Source organism: Vombatus ursinus, unplaced genomic scaffold, assembly GCF_900497805.2.
Source record: "Vombatus ursinus unplaced genomic scaffold, bare-nosed wombat genome assembly UNPS02014863.1, whole genome shotgun sequence".
Lineage (NCBI taxonomy): Eukaryota > Metazoa > Chordata > Mammalia > Diprotodontia > Vombatidae > Vombatus > Vombatus ursinus.
Window position 1 is genome coordinate 22484671 of NW_020954641.1, and position 21961 is coordinate 22506631.

The following is a 21961-nucleotide window of genomic DNA, read 5'->3' on the forward strand; positions in this document are numbered from 1 at the left end:
CACATTTTTATAGCCCTTTGGGCATAGTTCCAAATTGCTGTCCAAAATGGTTGGATCATTTCACAACTCCACCAACAATGCATTAATGTTCCAATTTTCCCACATCTTCTCCAGCATTTATCATTGTCCTGCTTTGTCATGTTGGCCAATGTGATAGATTTGATGTGGTACCTCAGAGTTGTTCTGATTTGCATTTCTCTAATCAATCGTGATTTAGAACATTTCTTTCATTTGACTATAGATGGCTTTAATTTCTTCATCTGAGAACTGCCTATTCGTATCCTTTGACCATTTATCAACTGGGGAATGACTTGTATTCTTATAAATTTGACTTAATTCTCTATATATTTTAGAAATGAAGCCCTTATCAGACACCCTGGTTGTAAAAATTCTTTCCCAATTTTCTACTTTCCTTCTAATCTTGGTTGCATTGGCTTTGTTTATGCAAAAACTTTTCAATTTAACCAAAGTTATCTATTTTGCGTTTTGTAATGTTCTCTGTCTCCTGTTTGCTCATGGATTCTTCTGTTCTCCTTAAATCTGATAGGCAAACTGTTCTTTGCTCTCCCAGTTTGCTTACAGTAGGGCTGTATCCCAAAGAGATCATACAAATAGGAAAAGGACACACATGTACAAAAATATTTATAGCAGCTCTTTTTGTGGGGGCAAAGAATTGGAAATTGAGAGGATGCCCATCAATTGGGGAATGGCTGAACAAGTTGTGGTATATGAATATAGTGGAATACTATTGTGCTAGAAGAAATGATGAGCTGGCAGACTTCAGAAAAATCTGGAAATACTTGTGTGGTCTGATGCTGAGTGAAGTGAGCAGAACCAGGAGAATGCTGTACACAGTAACAGCCACATTGTGCGATGACTAATATTGATAGACTTAACCCTTCTCAGTAATACAAGGATCTAAGACATCTCCAAAGGCCTCATGTGGAAAATGCTATCCACATCCAAAGAAAGAACCATGGAGTTTGAATGCAGATCGAAGCATACTATTTGCTCTTTTTTTTTTCTTCTGTTGTGTTTTATTTCTTCTTTCTGGTGGTTCCTCCTATTAGTTCTAATTCTTCCTTACAACATCACTAATGTGAAAATATATTTAATAGGAATGTATATGTATGGCCTATGTCATATTGTGTGCCATCTGGGGAGGGAGGTGGGGAGAGTGGGAGAAAAATTTAAAACTCAAAAGCTTATGGAAGTGATTGTTGATAAATCAAAATAAATTATTAAAATAAAATAAGATAAACACTTGTTTACAGACAATACCAGAGGAATGTAAGCTTTGGTAGGTTTTGCTATGCTGGAGATGTTTTCAGTACAAACCCAGTGACAGACCATAGGTCTTTCATTTGAGGACCACCATAACTAAGTACATGGATAGGTTGGGTACAAAATGATGAATTTCCTTTAACTTAATCATAGAAGGATTGTGCTATGAGTTAGCAAGAAGGTTTATTTGTGCTAATGCAATCAGATTTCAAAGTAGATGAAAGTATGAGCTAGGCTAGGCCATGCAGGGTTACCCAAGATGGATAGGTCATAGTGCAGAATTCTGACAAAAGGTCACTGGAGAAGGAAATGGCAAACCATTCCAGTATCCTTGCCAAGAAAATCCCATGAACACTTTAGAAGCAATGAATATGAGCTTGGACAGACTTCAGGAGACAGTGGAGGACTGAAGAACCTGGTGTGCTGTGGTCCATGGGGGACTAAAGAATTGGACAAGACTGAACTACTGAACAACAGCAAAATTAAAGTGGAAGTTGAAGAAATTTTAATTCTGAAGCAATAAGTAAACATGTAGTGTGTACAATAAAAACATGTTCTTGTCCTTGGAGTCATACTTGATTTTTACTTCTCTCTTACCTTCTCTAGCTAAACAATTACCAGATTTCATTGTTTCTCTCTCCATGACATCTCTTATATGAAACCTCTTCTGTTTACTCACAGACCCTACCTTAGTTAACATCTCATCAAGCCTTCATCTAAATTTGCAATAGCCTCCTAATTGGTGTCCCTGATTTAAGTCTTTCTCCTGTATAATCTGTCCCCCACACAATTGCTAAATTGATAACTATAAAACACAAGTGTGACTATGTCATCTCCTCAAAAATATTGAATGTTTTCCTATTGTTTTTAGGATTAAACACAAAATTCCCAGCCTGGCATCCAAAGCCTTCCACAATTTGGCTCCCATCTATCTTTCGGGTTTTATTTAATATTACTACCTCCATGCACCTTTCATTCCATTTAAACTGGTCTGCTAGCTACTTCCTTTGAAGGTTTTCCACACCTCATTTCCACAGCATTGAAGAGATGGTCTCTAAATGTACACCCTCCTACCTCTGCCTCTTGGAAGCTCTAACTTGCATATAGATAGATGATAGATAGAGATAGATATTAGATATATGCTAGATATAGGTAGACATATAATTTTATTTTTAAAAATAATTTTATTTCTTTCATTAAATATTTCACAATTACATGCACAAAAATTCAACAATCATTTAAAAAAATTTTTTGAGTTCCAAATTTTCTCCCTCTAGCCCCTCCCCCTTCCTTGAGAAGGCAAGCAAGCAATTTGATTTTGATTATACATGAGCCCATGCAAAACACATTTCCATATTAGCCATGTTGCAAAAGAAAACACAAACAAAAGAAAACAATAAAAATAAAGAAAATTAAAAATAAACTATACTTTAATCTGTATTCAGAGTTCATCAGTTCTCTCTCTGGAGATGAATAGCATTTTTCATCGTGGGTTCTTTGGAATTGTCTTGGATCATTGTCTTGATCAGAGTAGTTAAGTCTTTCACAGTTGATTATCCTCACAGTGTTGCTATTCCTGTGTATAGTATTCTGGTTTTGCTCACTTCACTTTGCATGATTTTATATTAATCTTCTCAGGTTTTTCTGAAACCATCCTACCTATCATTTCTTATACTACAATAGCATTCCATCACAATCACATACCATAGCTTGTTCAGCCATTCCCTAATTGATAGGCATCCCTGGTTTTCCAATTCTTTGCCACTACAAAAAGAGCCACTATAAATATTTTTGTATAAATGAGTCCTTTTCCCTTTTCTTTGATGTCTTTGGGATACAGATCTAGTAGTGGTATTGCTGGGTCAAGGGACATACACAGTTTTATAGTCCTTTGGGCATAGTTTCAGATTACTCTCCAAAATGGTTGGATCAGTTCACAACTCTACCAACAGTACATTAGTGACCTAATAAGGTAATATGCTTTTAAAGAGATTTCTTCATCCTGGGGAGAAAACAGGATACAATTATGGTCAGTTCTGATCTTTCCTTTGCCCTTATATTCAGTCTATCAGATTTTTTCCTTTATTATCTCTCACTGCCATCATTTCCAAACTCACTAATTTGGTTGAGATCTGCATCAATGAAATTCCTTCTGGGTTACTGCGGTGGACTGCTAGTTAAGTTTTCCACCCAAAAAAAAAAAGTTTTCCACCCAGAAACATCCAACATACATACAACTTCTATAGTAATTTTCCTTAAACACCATTTTCATCACACTGATGGGGTTGGGATCAGACCCCAGAAAGGAAAAACTCTGGTCTTTCTCACATGGCCAAATCTCTGGCGATTGCCTGAGGCAATAATCCCATCAATTAGCCTTTCATAGTGGCTACGGCCCAATCTCCCAATTCTATTACTCTTAACCTAGCCTAGCCCTCCATTGCTTTACCTCCCCAAATCCCCTGGTCACTTCCCACCCTTAATCCTAGCTAGGCTCCATTCTCCCTTGGCCACTTGGTCCAGGTCTCTGGCATTCTATTACCTCACAGTGGCGCCCCCCCTTAACCCCCCAGGACAACTTGGCCACTCCTAGATCCCTCCCTGTCTTTGTATATATAAAGTCCACCTTGTCTCCATTAAGGTGCTCAGATTCTTTAATAAACCTTGTCTTTGGCTGAAAGAAGGCTTGGGTCGAATTCTTTCAGTCAGGACCCACGGGTTTGGGGTTCCAGCACCTCTAAACTTCGAGACCTCATCAACACAGTTCTCAAGCTCAAGAATCATCATTTAGCCATAATACCTATCTATTTTTCTTTTGACTGGTTAATAGAGGACATTTTTTGCCTCATTTCTTACCCATCCTAAATCACTGGATGGGCTTGCCTCAGTCATGCTGAGACACTGCATCCAGTGCTACCTCCAGTCTTTCTGATGTATAACCTGTCACTGGACCCAGATGACTCTGGAGGAGAAAATGAGACTGGTGACTTTGCACAGCCCTCCCTCACTTAAATCCAATTCTCTTGCATGTCATAGCATCAATTCCCAGTTGCCATGGTTTTCTTAGAGAAAGAAGGACAAACAACAACCTCTGTGAGTAAGAGTTACCCCACTGGGGACCAAAGTGGAACAGTTGGGCAACACAACTGTCTCCCTTCCTCCCTCCCTTTCTTCTCTCCTTCCTTCCCCCATCCACATAAAGTATCATACCTTTACCTGGGGTTGCTCTACCCAAAGGAATATACATTTTTGATTACAGAAACCTCACAAGATATCCTGGGGTTTACAGCTAGATTTCTTTCTTAAGGAATCTGGAGCTCATTGATTGGCCAACAATAGGTCCCAGGCCAAGCCACTGATCATTGTTTGGGCCCTGATTGGCTCAGAATGAATGTAATTTCTGTTTAGGCCAGAAACCCTGAAGGTCTCTCCCTCCCATATTGTTTGTTTTTTGACTAGGTAATGGAGACCATTCTTTGCCTCCTTTCTTACCCAGCCTTAAAAGGAAAGTAAACTTTTGATTGCTGAAACCTCACAAGGGGTTTATATACTAGATTTCTTTCTTATAGAACCTGCCTTAAACTCAAATCACTCTGGCTCTCATTGATTGGCTAACAATGGGTCCCAGGCCAAACCCCACTTGGTCAATGTTTGGGCCCTGATTGGCTCAGAGTGAATGTAAACAGCAATAGTTTCTGTTTCACCAGAAACCTTCAAGGTCTTCCCCTCATACATACATACATACATACATATATATATATATATATATAGATAACTAAGTAATAGAGGCCATTCCTTGCCTCATTTCTTACCCAGCTTTAAGGAGGGAGGGGCATCTCCAGTTGCCCTGATCTATATCTTGCCACTGGATCCAGATGGCTCTGGAGGAGAAAGTGGGGCTGGTGACCTTACACAGCCCTCCCTCACTAAAATCCAATTCATGGCACCATTTCCATGTCGTGGCACCATCTCTCAGAAGTCATGGTCCTTTTCAAGAATGAAAGACAAAACAACAATCTATTTTAGTAAATCTGAGCAATTTAAATTGGTATTTGAAATTCTCAAGAACAGTTCAACAACAAACATTTATTTTTATTAAGTTCTTATGTTCAAAACTCTGTGCTAAGTGTAGGGACACAGAGAAAAACAAAAGTCTCTTTCCTAAATGAGCTTACATTCTGTAGGAGGGAGGAAAGGGAAAGGAAGCAAAGGGAAATATGAAACAAGCATTTATAAGGTACATATTATATTACAGGTACTGAGCTAAGCACTTTTTACAAATATTATCTCACTTTATCTTTACAAAAACCAAGGAAGTTAAACATGAAATATAGGTGGCACAGTGGATAGAGCACTGGGCCTGGAGTCAGGAAGACTCCTCTTCCTGAGTTCAAATCTGGCCTCAGACACTTATTGGTTATGTGAGCCTGGGCAAGTCATATAACCCTGTTGGCCTCAGTTTCTTCATCTGTAAAATAAGCTGGAGAAGGAAATGGCAAATCACTCCAGTATCCCTACCAAGAAAACCCCAAATGGAGCCACAAAGAGTCAGACATGACTGAAGCAACTGAAGAAGAAAAAATACAAACTAGTTCCCCCGAGTAATGGTACATGTTTAGCATTAGGGGCAGTTTGTGAACAAGAGAATAAAGTTCCAAAGAGCTCCATGTAAAGAGAGGATAGAGTGGGATAAGACTGACATGAATGGGTATGAGGGCACTGGGAAACCCAGGTGACCAGGGAAAGGAACCTCTACAGAAAGAATCATAAGGCAGCAAATTGTCATACCTTTTATAGAAGCAATGGTAATGCTGTTTTGATTGGCATTTCTAGAGCAAGAAACAGAAAGATTGGTGTGAGGAATAGGTAGAGTAGAAGACAAGTCCATAGTCCTACTTGGTGATCAAAGCATAGATGAATGGAGTCCTGAAACCTTTGTGGTTTTAAAAGGGTAAGGCAAGTTTTATATACTCATTCTACAGTCACCAATTAGGTCAATTCTATCCCTAGACTCATTCTAACCCATGGAAAAGTTTTCAGGTTGGTCTCTGGTCCTGGATAAGTGGCCAAGGTAGAGGGGGAAGGGTAGAAGTTCCTTCTACCAATGTAGATCATCCATTGTTCTTCAATTTATAGTTATACATACATACACATACACGTGTATATCGTGTATGTGTGTTTATATATGTATATACATACATACATATAAAAACATATAAACACACATATTATATATAATATGTAGTTATAGTAAGTATGCTTGGCACTACATAATTTTGTACTATAGTAAAAAATTATAGTAGTATCATAGTACTTTTAAAGCTGGAAGGAAATTGTGGGATTATTTACTAAAATAGAGGCCCAGAGAGGAAAGTAAGGTCATGTAGCTGCTTGGTCACAAAGGTAGGTCTAGAATTCCTAGGCCTTCTTTTCTCTATATCATTCTACATGATTTTGTATTTGTTGATTTTGTTTTTTAACAAACATGGTCTTCAGTTGTTTTAGATGTATTTATTCTAATAAGATGATGGAAAGTGTCTTTTTTTTCCCTATGGGAAAATCTGTACAGTGGAGGTATCCCATAAATATTCATGATTGCCTGATTTAGGTTTGAGTCCATTCTATTAGAGAATAATTAAGATTGCTTTTTAAAACACTCTTCTGAAAACAGGGGCCCATGTCTATTTTTCTTGTTATTATAGCATCATGTAAAGATTTCAAAGAGATCTGCCTGAGAAGGTGCCTGAAATGATACTCGTTGTTCTATTGTTTTATGATCGTGGTTTGGTAACAATGAAAACTGATACATTACAGAAAAGAGAGAAGGCCATAAAAACTTTGATTCTGGACAGTGTCACATCTGCTTGAGCAACCTCTCCTCATTACTGCATCTACCTTGAATTGATGACTCATTAAATTTTAGAGAAGGAAATTGGAAAGATTATTGATCCCCTTTATTTATAAATGGGAAAACCCCTTGAGTTCCTTTTCTCCCTTCTTCCTTACATGCTTTCCAAAGACTTTGGGGGCACACGTATTCCTGGTTTGGCAATGGGCAGGTTGCAGTTCAGTTATATGAAGTCATATCTGAAAAGCTCACTTTGGCACAGCTGACCATCTCTGGTTTTTGTTGTCCATGGCAAATCAAAGAAGTTTTCAATGTAGTGCAGAATTGAGGAACTGCATTGAGATATTGAAAGCGGGCTTGAAACTGAGCAAAAGAGTAGAAGCTGCTGATGCTACTTAAGAAAAAGTCCTTTATTTTCAGACACAACTGATATGGGGATTTGTTTTGCTTTATTACTTATTTTTGTTAAAAGTTTTTTTTTCTGTTTTTTTTTTCAATTTGAGTTTCAGAGGGGAGGGAAGGATAAAGATAGGAAAAAAAGAAGAAAAATGTAAAAAGAGAAGAAAAGAAAAAAGGAAAGGGTCACTAAAAAAAAATGTAAAGAGGAAAATGGAAAGAAGGCCAGAAAGACTCACAGATAAACAGGGCAGCTTTAAAAGTTTTATGTTGAATTTATTACATTATGTACTGTATTTAAAAAGAAAAGCTAGTTGTGTATAACAGAGAGTTCAGTATCATATATAACACTCTTTTTGCTTTCAACCATGCATATGGACAGACCTGTTTTGTCAATTACATGTATTCTGCACACCAAAACAGTCTTGGGGCATACATTTTCAAAACTGGACAGTTTCTTGTAACATACCTAGCTTCTCCTATTATTTGTTCCATCACTTTTCAACCATTCAGTTATACCTAATTTCTCCTATTATTTGATCCAACACTTTTCAACTATTCTGTTAACAGAATTAAAAAAGAAAAATATTTTCACAAGTAAAAGTACATGCTGCTGATAGATATTGAGAACTCTGTATATGATGCTGTGCTATGTAGTTTAATATACACAGATAATAGACTCAGCTATTAATCATTTTTAGTGTATCTGCATGAAAATTTTAAGGAACAAGATAGGGTAGGAAAAAGGAAATCCATTAGAGCAGTGGTGTCAAACAGACAGAAATGAGGGTCACTAAACCATAAAGATAACTATGGTCCACATGTGACTTTACATTATTATTAATATGTCAACATATTCAAATCAGATAGGAACTACCTTTTAATATGGTTCAGGTTGCATTCAGGAGTGTTGTGGGCCACATGTTTGATTCCTCTGTATTAGAGAATTTTCTAAAGAAGATTTTATTTTCTGGTGCAGTTAAAAAGTAATGGAAATGTGATTGACATATATTTCCCAAAGTAGGTTATTTTTGAATATTACTAGGAAGTTGTTACATAATCTCTATCTTGAGTAGAACAGAGATTGTCAATGGTACATCACAGAAATAAAACTATAGTTTGGATTGTACACCACAGTGCCTATATAATGGGTCTGATACACAGAAAAGGCTTCAAATATTTGAATTGAATTAATAAATTGAATTCATTTCATTTCATTTGATTCATAAAATTCATTCAATTCATTGAGCTGAAATTAAGTTAAATTATGTGTTAAAGTCATAAATGTTTGCAATAGGGGCAGAACCACATGAAATAACATGTAAAGTACTATGTAGATGCTAGTTATTTTTCATACAAGTTTTTATTCTAAGAAAAAAACCCCAGAAAATAACCTGAAGAATTTCAAAATAAAACATTCAGGGGTATTGTCCAAAAATAAATAGAAGTACATTGAACAATGCAAAGGATATTGAATTTAGAGTCAGAAAACTTAGGTTAATGTCCTGGCTTTGCTACTTCGTAGCTGTGTGACTCCCGGACAAAACACTTGAACCATTGGGACATGTTTCCTCACTAATAGAATGAAGGGTCGGAGATGAGCTCTCAGGTCTCTTGCAGGTTTAAAATCTATATGAAAAAAAATTTTTTTTTGTCCAGACCTATGATCTCATTTGGAAAGAAAACTCTCAATGAAGAGAGGCCACATGGTACAGTGGAAAGATAGTTGGATTTGGAATCAAAACACAAATTCAAATTTTATCTTCTGTTGCTTACATGGTCTGAGTGACCATGGGCAAATGACTTAACTTCCCTGGCCTGTTTCCTCATCTGATCTTTGATGTCCTTTGTTATTCTAAATCTATGAGTTAAAAAGGAAACACTCTATCAATATAGACCAGACCCTTTTCTGTAATTTCCAGTTTTATAGAGTTGTTAAGTGTTAAGTGACTTGTTCATGGTTACACTGATAACATGTGCCTGTTGTACAATATCAATCTAGTTCTTCTGGTCTCCAAGGCTGGCCTTCTATCTCTTATGCCAGGCTGCCTCTAATGAGTCTCATTACTATATTAGAATTGGATTGATTAGTGCAATGCTTTGCATACAGTAGGCACTCAGTAAATATTTGCTGACTGAAGAAAAATTGGCCTTTTCCCCAAATCCTCAAGGTCACATATCCAAGTTCTCTCAACAATCTGACTCCATTATATGATGTACCACAAGAAGTCTGCTATATGAAATACTGCCAGAGTCAAATGACAGGGCATAAAAGACTAAAGATCAATTATCTCAGAAAGAATTTGCTACAGACTAAAGATCAATTATCTCAGACAGAATTTGCTACAAAGGACTATTTCTCTGTGATGTGCCATTAGCAATAGTCAGTTTTGTATGGAAAGCAGTAACTGGCCTTTCTGAATGAGGCTTGATTTGCTGAAACAAATACACTTTCTCTAAACATTGCTGCAATTTACAGCTTGATTTTACAACCATTTAGTGTGTGGGGTGATAAGCTTTGAAGCCTGAAAGCATTTGCCCTTTAACCTTTCTCTTCTCTCCATATAGCACCTTGGGGTATTTTATTTTAGATATATGTCTTAGCTTTCTTTCACTTCCTAGAACTTTATTGAGGAATTACCAACAAGGAAAATTTTCTTCTTCATGCTTTTCTTTATAACATATTGGTCAGTGGGTATGGCAGTCATCAAAATATCTGAGAAATTAAGATCGTACCCTTTCATGCCAAGTTCTATACCCTCTCTCCCATTCAGTTTTTGTTTTTCATCCTTTTTTTTTTCTTTCTGGTTTTTTTTTTTAATAGTTTGAGTTGGTTATCTCTTCCTGAAGATAAGGAGTCTTTGAATAACTGGACTGGCAGCAATGTAATAGTAGTAACCCTTTCATTACACACTGCAGGGTAATTTTCCTTGCTTGCTGTTTTGAACTTCAGCATTTTATATTTATGGATAGCAGCTATGAAAATGAAAGGAGAAAAAGGCACATGACCTTTTCATGTTTTACAACAGCAGTTTTATGACAGTGGGAGTTATAGGGCTCTGATGTATTTTTTTTTTCTTAAAAAGTTTACAATTTATGAAGTACTTTCTATGAGGTGGGAGTTAACCCCTTAAACATTTAGAAAGATGTTCAACAATAGTAGTTCAGCAGTATTTTATAAAACTGCCTCTCTGGTTTAGTAGGAAAGAGTAAATCCAACTGAAATACAGAGTAATGTGGATTATGTGTCTTATATAGTTGTCTTTTGTGCCATTTCATTTTCTCAGCAGAGTACTAAAGTTGTCATAAAAGAGTGTACCCAAAAAGATTATACTTTTTATCTTGCTGTTTTTTTTCTGGTGGAGCCTATCTGCCATGAGATATTTCTACTTGGTTGAACATATGGCTTGATAGACTACCTACCAGACTGGGATGTTACTGGTCATAAGATTTATTTGGGACAGACCTCAGAAGTCTTCTAGTCCAACCTCTCCTCCCTCCCCCCATTTTACAGATAAGAAAACTGAGACCTAGAAATGCACATAATAATAGTATTTATGTGGTATGTTAAGGTTTGCAAAGCCCTTTACAATTATCACCTCACTTGATCCTCACGACAAGCCTGAGAGATACGTGCTATTGTTACCCTCATTTTAGTCTAGTCAATAAACTTTTATTAATTGTCTAAGTGTCAGGCACTGTGCTAAGCCCTGGGAATACAAAAAAGGGCAAAAGACAATTCCTTTTTTCCAACTGTCTAAGAGGGGAGACAACATGCAAACAACTATGTACAAACAAGACATATACAAGATAAATCGGAGGTAATCAACAAAGGGGAGGCACCAGAATTAAGGAGGGGAGCTGAAAAGGCTTCTTGTGGAAGGTGGGATTTTAGCTGAAATATGAAAGAAGCGAAGGAAGAGAAGAGGTGGGGATGCATTTTTGGAGAGGGCATTTTAAGTGTGGACAGCAATATAAAATTAGGAATTTTAAGTGTGGACAGCAATAGAAAGCCAGGAATTGTGAGATGAAGTATCTTGTTTGAGGAACAGCAAGGAAGCCAGTGTCACTAGATCACAGAGATGTGAGGTATAGAAGATTGGAAGAGAGAGAGAGAGAGAAAGAGAGAGAGAGAGAGAGAGAGTGTGTGTGTGTATGGGTATTATGAAGGGTTTTGAATGCCAAATCCAAGATTTTGTATTTGATCCTAGAGGTGTTCGGGTTATTTGAGTTGGAAGATGGCACAGTCAGACTTGCCCTTTAGGAAGGTCACTTTGAAAGCTGAACGAATGACTGGCTATTGTGGGGAAAGACTAGGGCAGAGACCAACTAGCAGGTTATTGCATTAGCCAAGGTGTGAGGTGATGAAGGCCTGTACCAGGGATGTGGCTTTGTCAGGGGAGAGAATGGTACATATATGAGAGAGGTTAGTAAAGTATCAACAAGACTTGACAACAGATTGGATAGGGGAGGTGAGAGAGACATATGAGGAAACTAGGCAGTAAGTAGCTTACCCAGGGTCACACAATTAGTGTCTGAGGCAGTAATTTTAGCTAGACTAGGTGAGCATGGTTCTCTCCCTCTATTGGAGTAATGGAATATTGACGACTATGGGATAGCCATTTTAAAAAAGAGAAGTTGAAGATCTGAAATTTTAACAAAATAGCTTCAAACTCCTAAAACAAGTCAATCAATGTACACTATGTCTCACTTATAACTTCAGAAGTTCCCTGAAATTTAAATCACCTATACAGGAGAATCAATAAGCAAGGCAAATTTAGATTTTTTCATAGTCATGAACTTAGAGTCACAGGCCCTGAGTCTGAATCTCGACTTTGACCTATATGTCCCTGGGAAAATTATTTAACTTTTTTTATTATTTCCTTATGTGGACTAAACAACAGCCAAAGTCCCTTTCAGCTCTGGATTTATGATCCTATTTATTAAGGCAGAGTGTTCTAAGTGGAGAGAGGGTTAGCTCCTAGTCAGGAAGACCTGGGTTCACAGTCTGTCTCTGACAAATACTATTTATGTGGCTTGGGGTAAGTACTTAGTTTTCCAAGCAGTTCTCTAAATTGCCCTTGTTAGCTGAGGGAATTTCAACACTAGGAGTTCTACACATTGATGAACTCCCCATATACCCTTTTTTACTGGGTCTGAATCTATACCACACCACTCATAATTTCTGAAATACCAAGTGGGTCATGTTTCTGAAATAAAGATTTTTTGAAATTCACTTTATTGACTTCTTCGAATAATATGTAGGTTATCACACCCATACCGGATAAAAGTAGAAATTTTTGTAAAACCTACCTAACTCAAAGGCAGAGAAAAGGTTTTTTTTTTAAATTTTGTTTTTTCTTGTTGTCTTCTTTCCTTCCTTTCTTTTTCTTTCTTTCATCTCTCTAGGGATTAACCAAAGATGAAAAAAATTAAAACAGTTATTTTCCAACTCTTAAGTTCTGTGAACAAGATTGAAACTTTCATTTTCTTTGCTAGCTGAAAAATGGGGTTAGTGAAAAACTTTTAGCACTAGCATCATCATCATCATTATCAATTAATACCTAAACCTCAGTTTGTTTCAGGCTAAACTACAGAGAGAACCTAAAGACAACATCCAGGCGTTACTATTCCATTTTAACTAAAGCCGGATTCTCGGAGGAATAAGTGGTGAGTTCATGGCAAGAATGAGTGATCGATGAGCTGCAACCAAATAGAAGTTGTTGGTTTTTTTTTCCCCCTCAAAGAATCCCGTGATCCTGTTCCCCTCAGAAATTAATGAACCGCAACAAAGGCAGAAAATAAAAAAATATTCTCCTAACAGACCTTTCATGTAGCTCAAGTCGCTGCTTTTTTGCATGAGTGTGTGTACGCGTTATGTGTCGGGTTCAGGAACGCAGGCGAGCCCATGTCAATGTGCGCCAGTCCCCGCGATGTGGGTGCGGGGCGGGGGACGCGGGGGAGGGAGAAGGGGGGGAGTGGGGAATTGTGTCCACGTGTCATTGTTGTGTGCTTCACAACTCCACAAATGCGCTACGCATCCGGGCTTGTGTATCAGGGGGTTGTTCATAGACCTGTAGCAACACCGTGGGTGGGAGCACAGGAGCCAGTTGTGCCCAGCGGTGGAGGGGGGGGGAAGGGAGAAGGGACTCGGGCGGGGGGACGAGGACTCCTGGGAGCAGAGGGGTGTGGGGGAGGGGCTCGTCGGGGGCCTGCCTTGCCAGCGCGCAGGCGCAGTCGGAGTCAGGAGGGAGGGAAGGAGGCGGGAGCCGCCGCCGCCGCCGCCGCAGAGCCCTTGAGGGGGAGGGGTAGGGGGAGGGGGGAAAACGGGAGGGAGCGAGTGAGCGGAGGAGCCGACGCGCCGGGAGGCACCGGCTATGGCCGCGGCCGCCTGCTGATGGGCCCGGCCCGGGAGTGCGGGGTCAGAGGCACCCGCGGGAGCGGAGGATGGTGACCACCGGGCTCATGCCGCGGCCCAAGAGGGAACAGCCGAGGCCGGGCGAGGAGCCGCCTCTTTGAACCGAGCCCGGACCCGCCGCCGCCGCCTCCTCCTACACTGACCGACCGAGACCCGGGGAGGGAGCCCGAGAGCCCGCCGGGCGGCGTCGCCGTTGCCGCCCCCTCTCCCCCGAGGCTGCGGCCCTGAGGTGACCGAAGCCCAGCCGCCCCCCTATCCTGCTGCCCATCCCCCTTTCTCCCCTGCCCCCTCCCTCGGAAATCCCTGCGGTCTCCCCCCCCCGACCCGGGGCCCTCCTTCGCCCCCTCCCCCCATCACTTTCTTTAGCATCTTCTCCCCTCCCCCCGCGTCCGCGAGCCGCCCCCCGTCTCGCCTGCCTCCTTCCCCTCATCCTCCTTCCCCGGCCCAGCTCCCTCCATCCCGCATCCCTTTCCGAACCGCCTCCAGCCCCGCACGGCTCTGCCTCCGGCCTCAGGCCTCGTCCGGCAATCAGCGGCCCTGACCCCCGCGCCGCCCCCTCCCATCTCTCTCTGAGGGTTGGGATTTGGGGAGGGGGAGAGGGGCAGGCGAGGGGGGCTTTCTAATGGGGACTTGGCCCCTTCGCAGCCCTCCTCGCACTCTCCCCTCCCCGAACTCCTTTCATCTGGATGGGGGTATCTTTTTTTTTAAACTCACTCTTCACTGGCCCCCCCCTCTAAACCCACTCAAACCGATCTTTACTCGATTCCTCTTCTACTCTGTGCTTTTCCCACCAAGGGCCTCTCGCCTTCCCATCAGGAAAGATATACCCTTCTCCAGAGAGGGGAAGAGGACGATGGAGGTGGGGAGGAGACAGTTGAATTTTTTAGTCAGACCTCCCCCCTAAAACCCTTTACTGCAGCTGGAGAAAGGAGAGTTTGGGGTGTGCGGTTGGGAAGGCTCTAGGTTGGCCATGGGAGGTGGGGTTCCAGCGCTTCCTCTCCTCGCCCAGGTTTACCGTGCGTAATCCCCCAGCCCGAGGCGGCTGCGCCGCCTCTTTTGCAGCTCTAGCTTTGCTAGGGGTTACTGGAGTTCAAACGCATCTGAGATCAGCGAGCCTAGAGGGAGGTGTGGGAAGAGGAAGGGGGCTTTGCAGTGTTTTGGCATCAAAGATTAATGGTTGGTTTAGTTTCGCAATCCGGTTGTAAACAGGAAACTAGTTTGGTTTGAAAGGGAAGGAGGGGATTGTATTTGCATCTTTCTCTTTATAATACTGTACGGAGTTTGGTGCCAAAAGTGAATCTTGACTCAAACCCAAAAGATGAGTTCTTGGCGCTGCAGTCGTGACCCAGGATGATGGCTCAATGGCAGAGATAGCAATGTTTCTATTTCCTGTGTGTCTCCTAGAGTTAAAAAAAAAATAATCCTGCAGCTCAGAAGTAGAATCATTTTTAAAAATCATTTTGGAAGAGATTATGAAAAGCGATAGAATTGCTAGTAGCTGATGTGTTCAGGTACTTCCTAAGTTAGCAAGCTAAGAGTAGGAGTGAGGCAGACCAGCTATATTTAAAGCATGTGCAGAAGTTTATGCAAGATGTGAGCCTGTTCTGGCGCCTTTAGATTTGCCGCCAAGTTGACTTAACAGCCTTTGGTTTTTTTTTTTTTTTAAAAAAAGGAAAAATTTTCCCCCTGATTTGAATAGGATTTACAGGGTAAAATGTTTTGACAGATGAACAGAAGAATAAAAACTGCTTCTTAAGGGGTTTACTTTGTAGGTAGATGGACTTCTAATGATTGGATGGGGAAAAGGCATGAAGAGGAGATAATATATGAAAACAATTGACTTTGTAACAACAAGTCAGTTACTGTTACTACATAGGTGTGGACTTGGAAAGACCTAAGTTCTTTATGACTGTGGTTTACAGTCGTGTTATCTGTAGTCTCATTTGTATTTTCTCCTTGCAAGTTTTTTTACATAGCAAAAATGAGTATTGAAGTTATAACTTTTAATTAAACAGCTTAATGATTTAATAAAACCTAAATTTTTATTGAAGAAACATATGACATTTCAAAATAAATATCTAGTCAAGAAAATACAATCTGTTCCCAGGTCTCTCATCCTCATTTCTCAAATCAAATGAGATAATATTTGCATAGTGCTTAGCATAGGGCTTGGCACATAATAGCTGCTTATATAAATACTTATTTCCCCTCACCTCCCTTTCCCCTGGAACTGTATGACATCATGATTTGTACCTGAGAAATGTTAGGTGTTGTTAGGTTGTGCTAAATTATTTGTATTTTTATGGAAGCAGTCGAGGTATTTATAAGCAGTAATGACTACCTCATTTACTAAAAGTATATGAAACACATTTAAAGTAGTTTAGGAATCCTATTCTTGGTTACTGTTTGTTGTATATTTTGATATTTAAAAAAATCTTGATCCTTTGGTTGTTTTATAATGTAAAATATCTCTTTGGATCACAAAATTGTTTAATATTTCTTGCAGAAGATATACATTTTAGAAGACTACATTCATAGGGTTTTATTTTTCACTTTAAAGAGGAAATTCCAAGAGATCCAAAAAAAGTCTACCTAAGTTTGATAGGACAGGGATCTGTGCTTTTGGCTTTTGTTTTACTGGTCCCTATATTCTTTTTATTTTATTTTTTTAATTTGCTTTGGTCTATAGCCCTCTAGCTCATTGTGGAAATATTTCAATGTTTTGTTTTTAGAAAGTTTTACTGTACTTCTCAGTGAGTTAAATTATACTCAGCATATCTTGCACTCGTTATAGTTGAAAGATTACTTCGGTTTAAAGCCATTTCAGAAAGAAAAAGATAATGATAACACTTTACTCAGGAAGGAAGAAGTAGCCCTCACTTATGATTTGGGAGATTTTGACTGGAGGACTTAGGTTCTCCAACCTTAGTAATCACTTAAATATAAAGTTGATTTTAGTTTGTTTTGAAAACCCTAGAATCATTTAAAACTTGTTTTTAGCTGTAGGCTTAGAATATATATAACTTGGTAATATGAATATACTACACAATATTTGATTAGGATAACTTATCATTAACAGACATATCCAGTTCAGTTCAACAATTCATTTGTTTGTTGACTGCTGTTCTCAAACTTTTGTGCTAGGCCCTGGGGATACAAGAACAAAAGTAAAGAGGAAAGTCTGTCCTTATTCTACTGGAAGTAGCAACATAAATTGATAAGAAAATACCAGATGATTTGAGAAGTAAACACTAATGATCAGGGGGGATCTGTAAGAGATTTACTTCTGAGGTAGCACATAAGCAGAGCCCTTCAAGAAAGCTTAAAATTCTGAGAGGCCAAGGGGAACCATATTAGAGGGGTGGAGAATGCTAGGGTAAAAGCAGGGAAGCTAGAGATGGAATGTTAAGTTCAAGGAACAGTGAATAGACTAGTTTGGTTGGAACATTGAGTATCTGGAGAATAATAGGAAATAAGTCTACACAGGTAGCCAGATTTTAGAGGTTTTAGAGATTTTAGATTTTAAATGTAAAAATAAAGAGTTAGATTAAGCAGTTATTCATAAGGGTTAGTAGGGAAAGTACCCTAGATTTTTAAAAATAATATTCTTTGGGATTGATTCATTCTTTAGTGTTTATGTCTAGTTATTTGAATAAAGACTATTATTAAAAGAAAAAAAGAATCAATTTAAAAAGCCTGCTATGTAGGGAGGCAACAGATATCTAGCTTTTCTTAAGCACTTATATGCCAGGCTCTGTACTAAGGGGTAAGGATTGAAGTACAAGTAAAAAAGAAAATATATGCCTTCCAGGAGCTTACATTTTAATGGGGGAAGAAAACATGCAAAAGGGAGCTAAAAGTGGGGGAAAGTGAGGGTGTAGGGTGGGAAGAGGAGAGAGTCAAAAGTACAACCCTGTGGGGAATGAAGGTTGGCTGTCCTAGGCCCTTCCTCAAAATGGAGGTCTCAGCAGAAACTCACCAGTGGGAGAAGGGAGAAGCAAACTGCTATGGTAGAGGGATGTTCCAGGATGGAAGACAACAGGGTTGGATGTTTCAGGGTAAAGAAGCTCTAGACACTTAGGAAAGCTCCAGTGTGAGAATGTAGCTTTGGCATAGGTCCAAGTCTGGAAAGTCAGAAGGGGAATGGTAATTATCCTTTTGGCTAAACATAGCTTGGACTAGTTGATTAACAACCCTGGACCTCAGTTTCCTCATTTTTATGATGATGAAGTTGGACTAGATGACCTCTGAGGTTTTTTGTAACTTTAGAGCTTCGCCCTATGATTCTGTGACATGTGGAAAATATGGATTTTTAGAGTACTATAGTATAATCATGGCGTCTTGTGAAAGCATATTCTAATTTTAGGCGACGTACTTAAAAACAAACTACCTTTTGAGAGCTGAGTCGTCCCCCGTAGAAAGAGTAAATGCCGTGATTTACAATTGTACATGCCTCAAATGGCAAACCAAATTGCACAGAATTTGGAGTCAGCATGGCTGAAACTATGGTAGAATCAGCAAGCATTTGTGAAGTAGGTGGGAAAAGAAATTGGAGACTTAAATTTGGTAGAGTTCTGAATAAATCATTTTTTCTTAATCTTTTTATACTACTTTCTGGGTAATTTTTTACTTGCCTTTGTGTGGATGTAGTTTGCTTTTTTCCACATTCTTGTTCATGAAACTTTGAGACAACCCTCTCAAAGACCAGGAGACATTTACTATGTGATAGGTGTATTATAAAATGGGCATCCAGTGCTCTATCCAATATTATTCTTAATGTATTTATGACATTTACGTCATCAGTGTACAATTAGTCTTATTTTCTCTCCTGGACATTGCTTTTTTATTTTGTCAATAATTTTGACAAAATCTGTAATTTTGAAGACTGATAGTTTGCTTGTTCTACCTACTATAGGTAGTGATAATAGTAATAGTGATAATAATAAGAGATCAAATTCTGAGTTGACCTTCTGTAGTAAGGGTAATCTTCTGTACGGTTGGGAGAGGGAAGACTTCATTATTTCTTGAGCATTAAATTCTTGATTTCTGATTTTTTTCCTCAATAGATAATAATTGCAATGAAACAAAAATTTTTTGTATTTAATTATGCTATGACATTAACTAATAACAATACCTTATATGATTAAATTGTTAAAGCCAAAGTGAGTTAACTAAAAATGAGTAGGTGATAACAGTAAAATGCTGAAAATAGACAAATTTTCAGTACAGTATTAAGAGCATCGGCTCTGAAGTCAGAGGAACCTGAGTTTAAATCCCACTTCGGATCCTTAACTACCTGAGTGATCTTGGGCAAGCCACTTTATCTCCTTGAGCCTCAAATTCCTCATCTGTAAAATAAAGGAGTTGGACTAGATGGACCCTGAAGTACCTTCTAACTCTAGTTCTATGATTCTATGATTCCCTTAGCAAATTGGAGATGACACTGAAATAAACATAGGCAGGTCATTGATAACCTTCAAGCAGTACTAATTGTCATCTATTTCTGATCCTTTTTTAAAAAATTATAAGATATTCTAGAATATGGAAAAAAACTTTTGTAATTTTCAATTTTAATACAGAGATATCTAGAAATAGCATTATATATTTATGCTTCTATATATAGTGATTTTTGCTCTGACTTCCTATGTTAATAAGAAAATCTATTGCATTCTGAAATTAAATCTCATGGTGCATGCTATTCAGTTTCCATTTTGGCTAGCTACTAGAGTAAGGAGTTTTTTCTTCATCTGTTTTTAAGTATCACAGATAGCTTTGACATCTGCATATATGTAGAAATATTGTATAGTAGGTAAAATCTACCACTAGTAGTTTTGAGAAGTCCAGTTGAGGTCCTTAATTAAGGAGTATTTAGGGGCTGCTTTAGTTTTTATTTTCTTCTGCTTTTTGATTTGAATCACAATTGTTTGACTTTGCTTCGTTGCTATTAGTGTGTCATTTACACCTTATTGGGGCATAGGAAAGGAGGGCTGGTAATTCATTAAGGAACCTTCCTATACATTTAAAATAATTAGGACAGCAATATTCAGTATTGCATTATTGGTAACATGAATCTATAGTAATTAATAGTTCTGCATCCCTGGACACAGTATAATATAACCAGCAAAGAAAGTTTCATTAATTGTATACCAACTTTAGTTCTGTTTAAACTGAGTAAACTCTGAAAATTAGGCCATGTGTTGGAATTACTGACAAATATTTACCATAGCATTGCAATCTGTTGCTCTATAATTTTCCTCAGAAATGTTTCCATTTGCTCTGTAAACTCTGGAGTTACTTCCAAAGCTACAAATGTGTTAAAGATTCTCCCCAAAACTATCTAAGATGTACTACTAGAGTTGACAGTCCTAGACTTTGTTTTTAAAATTTCCTCTTTGTTTATATTAGTTTTAGTCATTTCTTCCTTTCTTCACCCCCTTCCCCTTTCTCTAATTCCTTCAGTGAAGTTGCAGGAGGTTGGAACATTTGAAATATTTCTTCCACTTAAAGTTATATATTGTTTCTTTTAAAAACAGTGTTGCTTGTTGCACAGTGGATAGAGCGCCAGCCCTGAAGTCATGAGTTCAAATGTGGCCTCTGACCAAACATTTGACACTTATTAGCTGTGTGACCCTGGGCAAGTCACTTCATCTCAATTGCCTAAAAAAAAAAAAAAAAAGGACTCATCTATTTTAAAAAAAAAAAGGACTCATCTATTTTTATTTATATTTTCATTATTTCCTCTCTACAAAAAGCCGTTCATTTTTCTGCAACTCTTCATACCTTTTATAACTTTAACTTTTTTCACTCTTCCCCCACCTACACAAAAGAAACAGAGGTAGGATTTTATGTTATGAGAACTTGAAGACATACATCTGACTTACCTTGTGCCATTAGTGTGTCTGCATGGAGGAAAATTGTTTAACAGGAATGTTATTTTTCCATTCTGATTGTAGAGACTTCAGAGATTTAAATAAAAAACAGATATAAAACTAAAAAAAATTTTAATAGTGCAAAGAAACAACATTGTAAAGAGCATTATTTTTTGTTTTTTTTATTCATGAATTCTATAGCCATAAGTTAGACCTTGAAAATTGGTTGTAGAAGGAGCTGTTGGAAGAGCTAAACAAAAAATAACTGTTATAATAGCCCTTTATTGGGCAGCTTAATTTTTGTGTATTAAAATAATTTTTGAATTAGCAACTGTTTCAGTATCCAAATGAATCTGAAATGATTATGTAGGAATATGAGAGCATGTCATTCATTGCATTTTTTATTACAAGTTAGGTTTAGAACCAGTGGGCTTTTGAACAGTTTTGAATCACAAATTTAGTCAGAATAGAAAATGTTGAAAGAAAAGTCACATTGGAAGCTAGTTTATATTGTGAATCTCTAAAAACAGTTTTGTTTTTTAACAAACATGTATAATATTCATTAAGGGATATATATACATATATACAACTCCACATCTTAAAGTTATACTGACTTATTTTTCTTTGTGTATTATCTTTTACGAATTTTAGGTTTGTCCTGACTCTACTGAAAAAGAAAAATATGGCTGCAAGAGAGAAATTGGAGGCAGTGTTAAATGTGGCCCTGAGGGTCCCAAGCATCATGCTTTTGGATGTCTTGTACAGATGGGATGTCAGCTCTTTTTTCCAGCAGATCCAAAGAAGTAGCCTCAATAATAACCCTCTCTTCCAGTATAAGTATTTGGCTCTTAATATGCATTATGTGGGTAAGTGTTTTCTTCTTTTTTTTTTTTTTTTAGCCTTCAAATGGACTCTTTGAATGTGTGTAAATTGTTGACATGATTTGGTCACTTTGGTGTGGCTGGTGTAGTCATAGAAGAATGCTTTTAATAATGCAGTCTGCCTGTTTTGTTAATACAGATGAGTTGTGTATTTTTATTTTAGGGGGTATTAAACTGGAAATGGGAGAATAAATTACATATTTTAGCAGGGTTTAGGTAAATTGAAGACAATATTTTCCATTAATATACCTTATTTCCTCTGATT

At 38.3% G+C, this 21961-nt stretch overlaps 2 protein-coding genes across 2 annotated transcripts in view; one reads left to right on the plus strand and one right to left on the minus strand.

The window, feature by feature from the left end:
- Window positions 1–13542: 13542 nt before the first annotated feature.
- On the minus strand, window positions 13543–14759 carry LOC114027619 (heavy metal-associated isoprenylated plant protein 33-like). Its single transcript, XM_027841692.1, has 5 exons — window positions 14738–14759; window positions 14334–14628; window positions 13961–14249; window positions 13650–13919; window positions 13543–13602 (listed from the first exon to the last, which is right to left on the minus strand). Exons 1-5 carry the CDS (start codon window positions 14757–14759, stop codon window positions 13543–13545), a joined length of 936 nt encoding a protein of 311 aa, XP_027697493.1.
- Window positions 14103–21961, plus strand: part of RNF145 (ring finger protein 145) — a 90626-nt gene continuing 82767 nt past the window's right edge. The window contains exons 1-2 of the mRNA XM_027841906.1: window positions 14103–14175; window positions 21467–21681. Of these exons, the coding sequence (XP_027697707.1) occupies window positions 21498–21681 (184 nt within the window). The 5' untranslated portion in view covers window positions 14103–14175; window positions 21467–21497. The remainder of the gene's footprint in view (window positions 14176–21466; window positions 21682–21961) is intronic.

Coding starts and splice junctions, on each gene's coding strand:
- LOC114027619 (XM_027841692.1), bottom strand. CDS start 14,759: ATGGGAAGGCGAGAGGCCCTTG. Junction 14,250..14,333: donor ACGGGGGGCGGCTCGCGGAC/GCGGGGGGAGGG, acceptor GGGAGACCGCAG/GGATTTCCGAGGGAGGGGGC. Junction 13,603..13,649: donor CCCTTCCCCCCCCCTCCACC/GCTGGGCACAAC, acceptor GTGTTGCTACAG/GTCTATGAACAACCCCCTGA.